The 13,497-nt window shown below is 37.6% G+C and overlaps 1 protein-coding gene and 1 pseudogene across 2 annotated transcripts in view; one reads left to right on the top strand and one right to left on the bottom strand.

Annotated features, from left to right (window-relative positions):
* Window positions 1–8,906, bottom strand: part of rims1a (regulating synaptic membrane exocytosis 1a) — a 68,122-nt gene extending 59,216 nt beyond the window's left edge. Inside the window, exons 1-2 of one of the 2 annotated variants that reach the window (XM_026223850.1) lie at window positions 8,254–8,906; window positions 6,332–6,406 (exon numbers count right to left, since the gene is read on the bottom strand). In XM_026223850.1, coding sequence (XP_026079635.1) covers window positions 6,332–6,406; window positions 8,254–8,420 — 242 coding nt within the window. In that variant the 5' untranslated portion in view covers window positions 8,421–8,906. The remainder of the gene's footprint in view (window positions 1–6,331; window positions 6,407–8,253) is intronic. The other variant, XM_026223851.1, reaches the window with a different exon arrangement.
* A 1,854-nt stretch (window positions 8,907–10,760) lies between these two features.
* LOC113057480 (isoaspartyl peptidase/L-asparaginase-like) lies at window positions 10,761–13,455 on the top strand (annotated as a pseudogene).
* The last annotated feature ends 42 nt before the right edge of the window (window positions 13,456–13,497 follow it).

Below are 13,497 nucleotides of genomic sequence, written 5' to 3'. Positions count from 1 at the left end.
TTTTTAATCAGTAAAAGCTGTCTCAGCAGCATGCATTAGCAGTATTGCTAATTTGGGTTAAATGTATCTGTATTGTGCATTCACTGGTCTGTAAACTCCATTCAGCACTTTGAAAAGATGCATTTATCATCTCACTTTATCTATTTTGTTCTTTATTGTTTCGTTGTTCTTTCGCGCTATATTTTATGCATCAATCAACGCACAATGTGTCATTTGCTACCATTTTTCTGCTTTGTCAGTTGTCTATCAAGTCAGTCCTTTTAGCCAAATGTCTGCTTAGGCTTAGTTCATAAGCTTGGTGATGATTTCAAAATATTTTGTAAGCCTGAGGCTACAATTTCCCTTATACAGACTCCGAAAAACATAAGAGTGTTCGAGACTGACAGAAAACACACCAGAAAATGTAATGGTGCATCTATATAAAGTCTTCATAGCTTGTGAGCACTCCCTGGGTACATGACACCATGGTTACAACCCTTAAGGACAATAGGCTTCCCAGTGTTTCTACTCTGAGTCAGGTTGTCACCCAAGCCATCCCATGAGTCCAAGCTTTAACCCTGTGGGGCAGGAAGAGGACATTACGGAGAGAGTGTGTCTGTGAGCAGGAAAGAGGAGCCTCCAGGCCTCGCTAATGACATTTTCTCATTTCTGCTGAGAGACACATGAAGGAAGAGATGGGAGGGACGTCACTGCTGCTCCACTCTGACACTCAAATATGCTTCAAGACACACAGCAGCTAAAGTTCAAGTGGAGCAATAGTTGGGCCCTTGTGTGTTAGAGGTACAGATCATGCTGTTAATGCCTTGAGCACTCATACAGACATACAAACTTTTACACTAACCATTAAATTATATATGATTCTAGGCATTGCGTTAAGGATTTTAATAAATCTTAACGTTCTGTGTATATCTTGAAAATTTGTGCCACAGACATTCAATTGTGATACTTCTGAGGAGAAGTGTCCTATTGGTAATTTCTGAATAATCTGATTTAAGATGTTTGCTTTATGGTGAATACAAAAGGCAAAAATTTTATTTAAAAAAAAAACTGTAAAAAATACACATATATTTAAAAAAATAAAAGTAACATTTTTAAATATTACAATTTAAAATAACTATTTTGTTATGTATTCATATGTACTTTATATTTAATATAATGTCAAATGTAACTTATTCCTGGAAAAGCAAATCTGAATTATCCACAGTTACTACGTCTTCAGTGGCACACAATTCTCAGAAATCATTCTAATACGCTGATTTGGTGTTCAAGAAACTTTTCTTATTGTGGAAACTGTGCATTAATATTTTTGTGGAAACATTGACACAATTATTTTTAGGATTCCTTGATGAATAGACGTTCAAAAAAGAGCATTTATTTGAAAAGGGAATCTTTTGTGACTTTTAATTAATTTAATGCATCCTTAATAAATAAATAAATACATTTATAAAAAAAAAAATCATAATTAACTGAAACTTTTGAACATTTGTGCACATTTTAATGTATTTATGTCTATACAAAGCAACTTACATTCAGTAGAGTATGACCCTATTTTTTTCATTTGGATCATATAATGAACTCTATGTCTTACTAAATGTTTTATCTCTTGCATAATAACCATAACAACGAAACATCTCAGTACTGTCTAAATATCAGCAATCCCAGGCAATCAAATAGCAGGGCCAGAAATAAATCTTGTATAATATGCAGTAACCCTGCGTGAAAGTGACTGACCAGGCAGAAGCGCATGAATGATGTGTGAAACCTACAAAGGACACTCTTCAATAGCAAAGCTGCTCAGACGGACTGTAAATCTCTGACAGAATCCACTCTCAGATGGAGCAGTCCCATGTGGGCTGGTGAAAATAAGCAAAGAGAGAAAAAGAGGGAAAAACATCCATATGCCCATCCGCACACACGGCAGCCATGTCATTGAAACAAAACACATCTATAAATAGACAACCCACTCTCTTCATCCAAGACATCATGGTCGTCATAAAACCCTCTGGAATCTACACGACCCAGGGGGCAAAAAAAAATGGCCGTTGATCTTATCGCCTCACATGTGCAGTCGGCTGAACATATAACTGACATTACTTTCAAATCAGCCATGCATTATCTGCTTGTGCTGTTTTTACACAAATGCATGGATGGATAAGCGCGCACACACATACACATCTTCTCTCTGGGCAATTAAAAAAATCATTGGTGCAAAAGGAACACAGAGCCACAGCTTTTTGGCCAGCTCAGGATTAATACTGATGATGCTTGAGGAAAGTGACACTCTCCCGAGCAAAAAAAGAAGAGAACAGTGCCTACAGAACAGCCTAAGATGCACATTCCTCCACGGGAGTGCTGTGTAACTGAAGCTCCAGGTGTTGGTGCCACACTTCACTGACTGACTGTCTGACTGACTGACTAACTGAAGACTCTGCTAATTAAAAAAAGAACATAAGACCAACAGAAGAAGCGAACGCAGTAAAAAGATGACTCAAAGCTGACAGTTCACCACAGTTGTGGAGCTTAGTGTCTGTTTTTGTTTGCAAATTGTCTACACTTTTTATATGACTCATTCTTCAGAAACAAACTTCTGAGGTAGTGGAGATAAGTTCACTGCCTACATAAGTAACATCGTAACAATAAAAAAGTGATATTACTCCATATTAAGCAAGAGGATGTACAATTGCCATCTTGTGGCTTGTAAAATGGGTATATATATATATATATATATATATATATATATATATATATATATATATATATATATATATATATATCATAGAGATTAGATGTGTTTTTTCAGTAACCACTTAGAAACCGACCTGTCGACCACCTAGAAACCATGTATCAACATGCTAAAAATGAATCAGAAAACTTCAGCAATCAATGTTGTGCAAGTTATTGCAACATGCAAGTTACTCAGAATTGTACATTTGGCACATCTAAATGCAGTCTACTGTAAATAGGCAGCTCAATTGATTCTGGAAAAACATTATGGACTGACATTTCTAGAGACATTTCCATTAACTTCCAAAAGCTCTCCTAGGTCCTGCCCTAGACTCGCCTTTAAATTATATCCAAAACTGACGAGCATCTGAAGATCTTATCACTGATTACACAATTCCTCTGAGGACAGGCAATGTAAGAAATCAAATTACTAAGAGATGAGTGGAGGTGTCAGGCAAAGAAAATGTCCCGGCATGCCTACACATGCTACACACTGGCATTCTCCATGGGACAATTTCTCACAGGAGGGTTGGCGGTAACAATCATGACACATAGTTGATCTGGAAATATCAGACAGACAGCAAGGGAAGCTTCATTTCATCTCTCCAGTCATTTAATCACCCTCCTTTCAATTTAAATATTGGTTTGGTGGCATTAAATAATTTCCTAATTAATAGACATATGTACTAAACAGCAACTAACAGTTGTGCCAGTTTGTCCCACGCATTGCCATGAGAAGATCCAGTATGTCAGGAGAGATTTTGTTGGTGTCACATAACCTAAGCTGCAGAAAAGTGCCCTCTGACCCTGCTTTGGGAAAGTCCTACTACCCCGTGTTTCTGTGTAAACAGCTCGCAACATACTCCCCAGCAATATGGCGACAGATGCCAGCTGTAATTCTCCTTACTTTTATGTGTTTCTATGTTAAAAGGTCTTACTTCCCTAGCAAACCCATTATCCAGCAAAACATTTGTGCTCTAAACAGCCTGGGTCGCTGACACCACGGCGCAACGATGGGTGTATCATTACAGTGCATGGTAAGGGGTCTCTGTCGGGTTGACTGCATATTTCTGTGAGCTGGTGAGGAAATGAGCTTGGGTGTGTGTGTGAGTGTGTGTGTGTCCTAGCACAGTTAACCAACTGGAGGAACAGATGGACTCCCCACTCTCCTTGTTGTGAAGAAACACAGCCTTCACACATACACACACACACACACACACCTCTCAAAGCAGCATTTAACTCTAAACGGGATATGCTGACATATTTATGTGGGCCTATTCATACATTTAATTATAATACTCAAACAACATTTGTTTCAGAGTGCTCATTATCTGATGCATAGTAAGCTTTTTTTTTTATTAAACAGAGAAATTTTTTTTTTGCCTCAGATAGGTGCTAACTATCTATCCAGGTACTGAAGACTGATATATAAATAAATATTTGGAAGCATGATACATTTTATTTCATCAGCAATATTGTTTTTATGTTTTAATATTTCTCACCTTGGGTTTCCTTATTAATATATATATAATATAATATATAAGGTTTTCAGCATTATGCAAAGGTATAGTTTATTTTGCTTTTCTTTTACAAAAAAATTCAACAAATAAATTATTAGCTTTTAAATAATATAATAAATAAAAAGAAAACAGATAGAAAAGAATAGAGCAAACTAGTGTTCGAGGTCTTTACACACACACACACACAAATTCTTGAATATGGCTAAGGATTCAGCTGCTCAGATTGAGTTGGGAAGGTCATTCCACCAGTAGGGAACATTTAATTTAAAAGTCCGTAAAAGAGACTTTGTGCATCTTTGGGATGGCACAATCAAGCGACGTTCACTTGCAGAATGCAAGCTTCTAGAGATTTTATAGAGATAATGTTACCTTGGTGGTATATTTAAATCTGAAAAATTTGCAACACACAGAAAATTAAATATTCAAGTATGCATTACTTAAAGTTAGCTCTTTTGCTAACTGGCTAGCATTATGCCAATGTGGTTTAGAGTTACTGTAAACTGCATCATGCAGCCCAGTTTGAGTAGGTCATTTAAAACATGCAGCAATCAGACCCACAGCCACTCCAGCATCTGTATGCAGATGCCTGGAAAAGACACACAGTTCAGCAGTCGGGCCACTGGCTGAACAAGTGAGAGAGTAACTGAGTGGGATCCGGAGAATTAGGAGCTTTACTTTAGCACATGCCAACCCATGAGCCCAAGCTCATCCTTCTGAGGCCTGCAGGTGGGTGAGAGCAAATGGATTCGGAAAGCTTGTTCTCCAGTGGGTGCTAATGTATGGACTAGGGCGCTATTAAAAGCCACTACTGTGTGATATGCCTTTGCATTTAATTATTTATCTATTCATGTATTCCTCCTCTTTTTAAAGGCTTTTTGTCAGTTTTTGTGTCTAAGCCAGAAGCACAGGCTAGAGGAGGAGTGGGACTCAAGAGAATAAGATTACACTGAGAACAACTCTCTGTTTGATCTTCAGCAGAATAGACCTGCCTCAAATACACCCCATCTACTAAATCCCTTGCTCAACAACAACATTTCTAGGCCAGAAGTCTCTGGTAGGTGTAACTGATCAAGTACATTCTGCATATGCTTATGGTGCAATGCTAATAATGATAATGGTTAGAGTCAATAGAGTGCTACAGGGATGACGTATTTTTGTAGCCCAAAACCTTGGAAATATGTTTTTAGTTAAATTCATTGAATAAGGTCTATAGTTAACACAAGTTCAAGATATTTCCACGTTCACGCTTCAGAATTGATAAAAGTTGTGTTTATTTGTAAAGACTATCTTGATAAACAAAATGTGTAATAATCATAAACTTCTGCTGGTCTGCATTAATCCAAAATGTAAAAAAATCCTATTGGGTTTTTGTCAAAGAAACCAGGGCAATGCTAACTTCTGCATTGGCTTACAAAAATACATGATCACTCCAGCACTTTATTGGGGCAAGTTCTTGGTCAGGCTGATGACATCACAAATGACCACATCCAGGGACTCCACACAGAAACAGATGTGTTTTGGCCAACTTGCCCTGTAATCCTAAACCTTTCTGATCCTCTGACCCTTCCACAGACCAGGCAAAGCAAGTGGGAGTGAGATGTTCTCTATCTGTTGATATAAACCACACCGCAGTTCTCTTATTCTTCAGCTGAGAGAACCAGGGCAATACTGGTGTGCATAAATAATTTAACATAGCATAAATATTACACTGTCAGCACTCTAAAGCACCACCACAGGTGCCAGGATTTGTTTTCGTGTTTTTGCAGAAAAAAAAAATAATGCAACTGTAAAAGAGATTTTGATTTACAACACAGTGCCACTCTCAGCAGTTTCAGCATGACCACAATGAGCAGTAAAAAAAGAAAATCGGAAATAAATAAAGCGGTCATTTAAAGCATTAAAGAATGTCACAACAGCATGCACAATATGTTAGGCTCATTTTTAGATTCTTCACCAATTTTGTTTCTTTACAAACCCAACAGCTGCAAAAAAATACCAGCACAGGGCACCTCAATGAGGGTAAATCTTGACCTCACAACAAACTCCATTATTAACTTACTGCATATAAACTTGACTGAGATGTTTACCTGATGTCGTTCTGCTGAGGTGGTTTCTTGTTTCCGACCAGGTTCACCGTTTTTGCTTGTATGGGTTTCTCCTCTCTAAAACGAACAAACATATTTTATATAGTGACAGTAAATCTTTTAGAAAATAAATCGTTTACATATGTTTTTTCTTTAAAAAAAAAAAAAAAAAAAAACTTTTTCTAGTATTACCAACTTTCACCAAATATGCATTTTCACAAAATGCAGGTTGAGTTATAAAGACAAAACATATCCATTCTGCAATATTATTGTTAAAGAAATAATCATCCAAAAATGAAGATTCTGTCTGCAGGTCACAAATGAAGATAAATAAAGGAGTTAAAAAAAAATCTTATTTTATATTCCACAGAAAAATGTCAGTCGTAGAGGTTTGGAATAAGATAAGAATGAATAAATGATGACAGAATTTTCATTTTTGGGTGAGCTACGCCTTTAAGCTAGCACAGTATTGTTGGATTTCTAAATGCCACAAAAGCGTTGTGAGGTCGACCTCTAGCTTCTGCTTCAGGACAGAAGTTGAGAGTGAGGAACTGTCCGATTCAAACATTGATCTCATGACACACGTCAGAAAAATGAGATGTTGTTTATCAGCACACTAACATAGATTAGTACACAGATTATGTGGTGATCTGTCTCTTCTCTCTAAGAGAAATACTTTGAGGCTAAATTCAGTCAATTTGACCTGTGACCTTTAACTATTTAAAAACAATGTCATTTATTTCTCTTTCAGAAGAGTTTAGTAGCAATGTACAAAAACTGAGAAATTAAATAACTGCATGATTATTTCCTATGAGTAATATAGGACAATAAGTTATTGATTGTAGCTGCTCAGTAAACCAATTTAAGATGCATAAATCTGATTTCAAATCTCAAGGTGGCCAACAACTAATGTAATATAAGCAATGATGGCTTCTAAATGGCAGGTGGACAGGAAGCCAAGAAACATCTTCACAGTCTTCATAACAGCAATGAAGAACCACAAATGGCCATTCAGAATAAAACTTTATAAACCATCCTTCGTGTAAACTGCTGACAAGTGCCTGTCATAAAAAGATCTCTTATTTTTATGGTTTGCATTTAAAGTACTTGGTGTTTATAAAGGCTTTTTATTTTTATTTTTTTATTTTTTTTTTTAGTGTAAATCTTTGAGCTGAATACTGTTGCTATACATATGAAGTTATTATTACAAGAGGATCTAAAAAGAAAAGAAAAGAAACAGATGAGGAAAATATAAAGCTATGACTGATGCTTCTACTCAAGCTGTGAGAGATGCTCACTCTACAATCAGGGAAGATTTCAATGAATGGGTTAAGGATCCTGACGATCGTGATGACGAGGCACGGAAATATTGTCGTGACCAGGCAGGAATCCTGACACTGGTGGTGAATAGTGCGGAAAATGTTCACTAACCTATTTAAAAACAAAATGCATTATGTGTCGAATAAATGAACTAATAATGTGACATGAACGTGTTCTGTCCGAAACTAATCCATCACAGAGTGAGGTATAAAACAGCAGGATGTATGGAGCTGTGGATATCTAGTTCTTCCATGTCGACACACCCCTCTCTCTTTAACAGCTACACCTGTGTCCGGTCACCTGGCCTTTCACTACACAAGCTGGTTTCATATGGATGTGTATGAATACACAAGGGGTTGCTCATTTATGACAGGTACCCAAAAGGATGGAGAAAGCGGACATACATGGCCAGACTCACCCACACACATACACACACACACACACACACACAGGACCTCAGGTGCAGGCGTACAGCCTGATGGCTTTATTAGTAGGCTATTGCAAACAGATGCACCTACAGAAACCATCACAAGCTGTTTGCCTTTTGGTCTCCAGAAGCAGCACAAATACTACAGGCAGGCTCCCTATGAAGCGTGATGTCTTACTTGAGCATGGCCTCATCCTTTGCCTCTTCCTCCTTCTGCCGAATCATCACAGCCATAATAATTTTCCTCTCCTCCTCTGTGAGGTGACTGAGGTCCGGTAGATCGGGCATGGAGCTCTGCGCTGTGGGTGGGCGAGGGCCGCCGCGGGGCCCCACCGAGGCGGACATATTTTACCCCTGTATGGTCGGTGCACAATCCCAGCTATCTAAACCGCTATTCAGGACATAGTTCGATGGCTTATCTGCGGTTGTCGTGAGCGTGGCGAACCGTTCATCGTTGCGGCGGGCACCCACGGTTGTGCTTCTCTTCCTATACGGCTTTTTCTCCTGTCTCTCTCCCCCCCACCCCCCGCCCGCCCGCCTGCCTCTCCCCTCCAGGTCCAGTTAAGGGTAGTCCATATCTGATCAGGAGGAGAAGTGCGAGTCGACGAGGGGGTCTTGGGCTTGCTGCTGAAGCCGCCTCGGAGCTCTGGATCTCGGGTGGGATGATGGGAGCAAAGGCGGAGTCCGCGCGGCGCTCTGTTTTCCGAGCTCGCGCTGCTGATGCTGCCGCTGTCAGGGAGACGGAATAGTCAATGGGACCGCAGCCCGTCGAGCGCGCGCACGCCTCTTGGAGACGGCCGCGCCGCGCGCACTCTCATTTGAGAATGGGAGCTCGCCGCAAACGCGCACAGCATCCCATTTTCGTTCTCCAATCACAGCCCGCGGGTGACGCACAGGTTCACCAAGCATGACTCGCTGAGCGCGTGGCAAGTACAAATTCAGCACGCAACAGATGAGTGGCTAAAATATAGCCTAGATAATAATCCACACTTAAACACTGACTTGCTGTAAACGACTAACTTCACTTAGAAATGTATCCCTGCACCACACAACCATAAGGGTCTTTTTTTATTGAGATTTATACATAATATGGAAGCTGAATAAAAAAACTTCCCTTTGATGTAGCATATGGTTTGTTAGAATAGGACAATATTTGGCTGAGATACAACTTTTTGAAAATCTGAAAAATACTGAGAAAATCGAATTTAAAGTTGTCCAAATTAAGTTCTTAGCAACGCATAATACTAATAAAAAAATTGTTTATGTTACATTTACAAAACATCTTCTGGGAACATGATCTTTACTTAATATCCGGATTTTTGGCATAAAAGAAAAATGTATTATTTTGACCCACAATGTAAGCTATTGCACAAATCATCATCTTCATCATAATTTTTTATCTTTAAAACAACGTTTAATTTCGTACATTTGCACAAACACGTGTAAAAGTAAAATGACTATATCTTCTAAGGCAAAGCATCTTAAAACGGTGAAATGTGAGGGTAATTTGCTATTGTGATTTAATATGGGATAATAATTCATCTAATTTTACCTACCTATCCTTTTCATGGAATGTCCCAATTTGCAAAAAGTGCCTCGCTGCCATTTAAATCATTAACATAACGGAAAGGAACAAATTGTGTACAACTAAAACTAGTTAATATTAACCATGTAAAATATGACTGTTGCAATTAGTTACCACAGTTTAAAGAATTTAGAATAGGCTCACTTTTCTGAATTAAACCTGAGACAACACAAATATTCAAGTTTTCAGTTTACAACTAACATTAGCTACACTTCACAGGCAGCATTTCATTTTTTTCTAAGGTGAAACAACACTTTTACAGTGTGTTGTCCAAATTTGAAAAAATACTGAATGTGAAGATATTTTTAAACAACGTAATATAAACTTATACCATAAATACGTAGGCCATGTACAGTAATTAAATAATGAATTGGGAATTAAATGCTTTTAATGCATTTTATTAATGTAGGCTAGGCGTCTAAAATAAGCAATTAAATAAATAAATTAATAATAATAATAATAATAATATCAATAATAATAATAATAATAATACATTTTTAATAGCGCGTTTTAAAACAGCCAAGGACACCTTATAAAACATATCTCAATCTGTACTAAAGCGAGAAAATGCATTTAATCGGTGTTCTTTAGTGCCATTATGGGATTATTTTGATCCTAGTTTTTATCTCAGACATTAAACCGTTGCATCGTGTTGGTTGCAATATAAGGTCGGTGTTTTGCATGTTATAGGCCCACTTTGTTGTTTTTGTTTGTTTGTTTTTTTTTCTGTCCGTTTGCATGACCAGTTTCTAAGCAATAGGTTGAAGAGCGGACTTTTATTTTGGTGTTTTCTCAATGGCTGTAATGATGACGTGTGTACAGTCATATTATTTGTTGACTCTGTTACGCCATCTAAAGGTTCCTTCGCTTGCACTTCTGCTATCTGTGATTACATATTCCAGTCGTTAGCCGTTAATCTGGTGAGGAACCCTTGTTAAATATCATTTTTAATTGTATACATATGTGGGCACGTGCACAGAATCTGAAAAACTTAGTGTATGTATATGTGTATGGCATTTTAGGGTCTAATGGGTATAGAATTTAGCTTTATGCATCGTTCCCTAACTTTTGTCTTCTCAATTACGTATTTGTGGACAGCTATGCTGCCTGTAGTGGTAGTGCATGGAGGTGCTGGTCATGTTCCCAAAGAAAGAGCTGAACTCTCTACTATTGGTGTAAAGGGGCAGCCAGGACTGGGTATGCCATCCTCCAGAAGGGAGGAAGTGCCATGGATGCTGTGGTTGAAGCAGTGGCCCTGATGGAGAACAACCCAAGGTTCAATGCAGGTACTCATAATATTCATACTTCACACCTAATACCTAATAATACATTCCAGGGTGAGTAGAAAACTCAGGTTATGCCCATATGTCATAGGTCAGGGGTCAGTGCTAAATGTGAAGGGGGAAGTGGAGATGGATGCGATGGTAATGGATGGCAGGAATCTAGATAGTGGGGCTGTTTCAGCGGTCAGAAGAATTGCTAACCCAGTGCAACTGGCCAGGCTTGTCATGGAGAAGGTATTGTTATAAAATGCATAACATTCCCAACTACTGTACATGACCACCATGGGAGATTTGGTTTTGAGTAATCTACAGTTTACCAAGATTAAAAACAAAAAGTGTTGGAGACACATAACTAGGGATACTAGGCTATATGCTCTCAGAATGCTTTTTGCATACAACAAATGCAGTCTTTAGATGATTTTACAAAACTTTGCATTTAAAATAATGTAAATAATGTCTGGTCCTTTCTCTGGAGACAAAACACTTGTGTCTGACAGCTGAAGGGGCCTCTAAGTTTGCCAGAAGCATGGGTGTAGCGGAAGTGCCTGAGGAGTCATTGATCACAGGACTATGCCAAGATGCGCTGGAAGAAGAACCTGCAGCCAGATGCCAACCCTGTGGAATGCCAAATGTAAACTTTTATGTAATGAAAAGTGGTACAAAGTGCTGACATAAAGTTTTTGGTATGAGGGGCCTAATGTCTTGCAAACAATAGTTAAAGGGATAAGTTCACAATCAGTTTCTTCAGACCTGTATGACTTTCTTTCTTCAATGAAACACAGAAGATTATATTAGCTACACTACCGATCAAAAAGTTTGGAATAATCCCGTTCAACTCTTATGTTCAACAAGGCTGCATTTTTGTAATGAGTAAAAAAAAATAACATTGTGAAATATTATCAGAATTTAAAAAAAAATTGTAAACATTTTACCTGTGATGGCAAAGCTGCATTTATTATTTATTAAATACAATGAAAGTAAAGAGTTCAACTTTATTATTACTTTTATTATTATATAATGAAGTAAGGGGTCCAGTTTGTTTACTATATGAAATTGAGCATTATGTTACCAATAAAGCATATTATTTGAAAAGGACATTTTAAAAGGAAAGTCAGTAATTTTGCTTATTTGGTGCATTCATTTTAAAATGTCTAGAAATTACAACACATGGCGTGCCCTGATGAATGTACTTTATCTGATTTCCTTCTTTCTGATGAATTATTCCTTTGTTACCAGAAAATTAAAAACATTTGTTCATGTGGGTGTTTTAGGGGCAAGATGGGAACAGTTGGTGCAGTTGCTGTGGATCAATGACGGGAACATTGCTTGTGCCACATCCACTGGTGGAATGCTAAATAAAATGGAGGGTCGTGTGGGAGACACGGCGTGTGTTGGTAAATCCAAACTTGCTGCTTTGCAATGTATGTCAGGGGCCTTGATTTGTTTGCACCAAACCTGATTAACTCCAGTGTTAAACTTTCCAAGAAATCAAACTAACAAATGGCTTTACGTATAGTTGTTTCTGTGTATTAAACTGAAATAGAAGAAAGTATTTTAACATTGAAAAATTACACACGCAAAAAAAAAACGAAGCAACTCATATGACAGCGATTGAACTCTGACCTTTGGACATGCAAGAATGTGTGTAATTTTCAGCTGCTCATGAGAGCTTGTTGCCTGCGAGTTAATATTTCAAACCACAGATCTAATCCCCAGCTCAGCTCACCACACCACATTCTCTCAGGACACATTTTAACCTGAGGGAATCACACATACACACCAGTGATAGTAATAGAGCTGCATAAACAGGAAAATAGACACTGCTGGTATTGTCTGATTTAGTAAGTCAGTAAATACGGGAAAATGTAAAAAGACAGCTCCCTTATTCTGCAAATATTATCAGGGATTGTCTTAAACAGGTGGTTTGCTGAGCGTGAGTGTGCATTGGAAATATCTCACTCTGGATTTGTGTTTCTTCTTCTGATTCTCAGGATGTGGGGGTTATGCAGATAACAATATTGGGGCTGTCTCACCCACGGGCCATGGGGAAGCCATCATGAAGGTCACGCTGTCTAGACTCGTTCTCTTTCACATGGAGAAAGGCATGTGTTACGAGATCATTACAACTTATTTAGCAAAAAAAAAAGCTTTTTTTTTTTTTTGGTGAATGAAGCCATATTTATTAAATATTAAATATTTATATAATGCTAAAAAACTGCAAGGACATATTAAACTGATCAAAAGACAGTACTACAAAACAATACATGCTATATATATATATATATATATATATATATAATAATATATATTATATATATTAATATATATATATATATATATATATATATAATTTTTATTTTATTTTTTATATATAAATGCTGTTCTTTCGAACTTAATATTCATCAAAGAATCCCGAAAAAATTAAGAAACATAACTGTTTTCAACATAATAACAATAATAATAAATTTCTGGAGCACCAAATTAGAATATTACAATGATTTCTGTAGGATGATGTGAAACTGAAACCTGAAGTAATAGCTGCAGAAAATTCAGC

This window comes from Carassius auratus, chromosome 38 (genome assembly GCF_003368295.1).
Source record: "Carassius auratus strain Wakin chromosome 38, ASM336829v1, whole genome shotgun sequence".
Lineage (NCBI taxonomy): Eukaryota > Metazoa > Chordata > Actinopteri > Cypriniformes > Cyprinidae > Carassius > Carassius auratus.
This window is presented reverse-complemented; position numbering and strand designations above follow the sequence as displayed.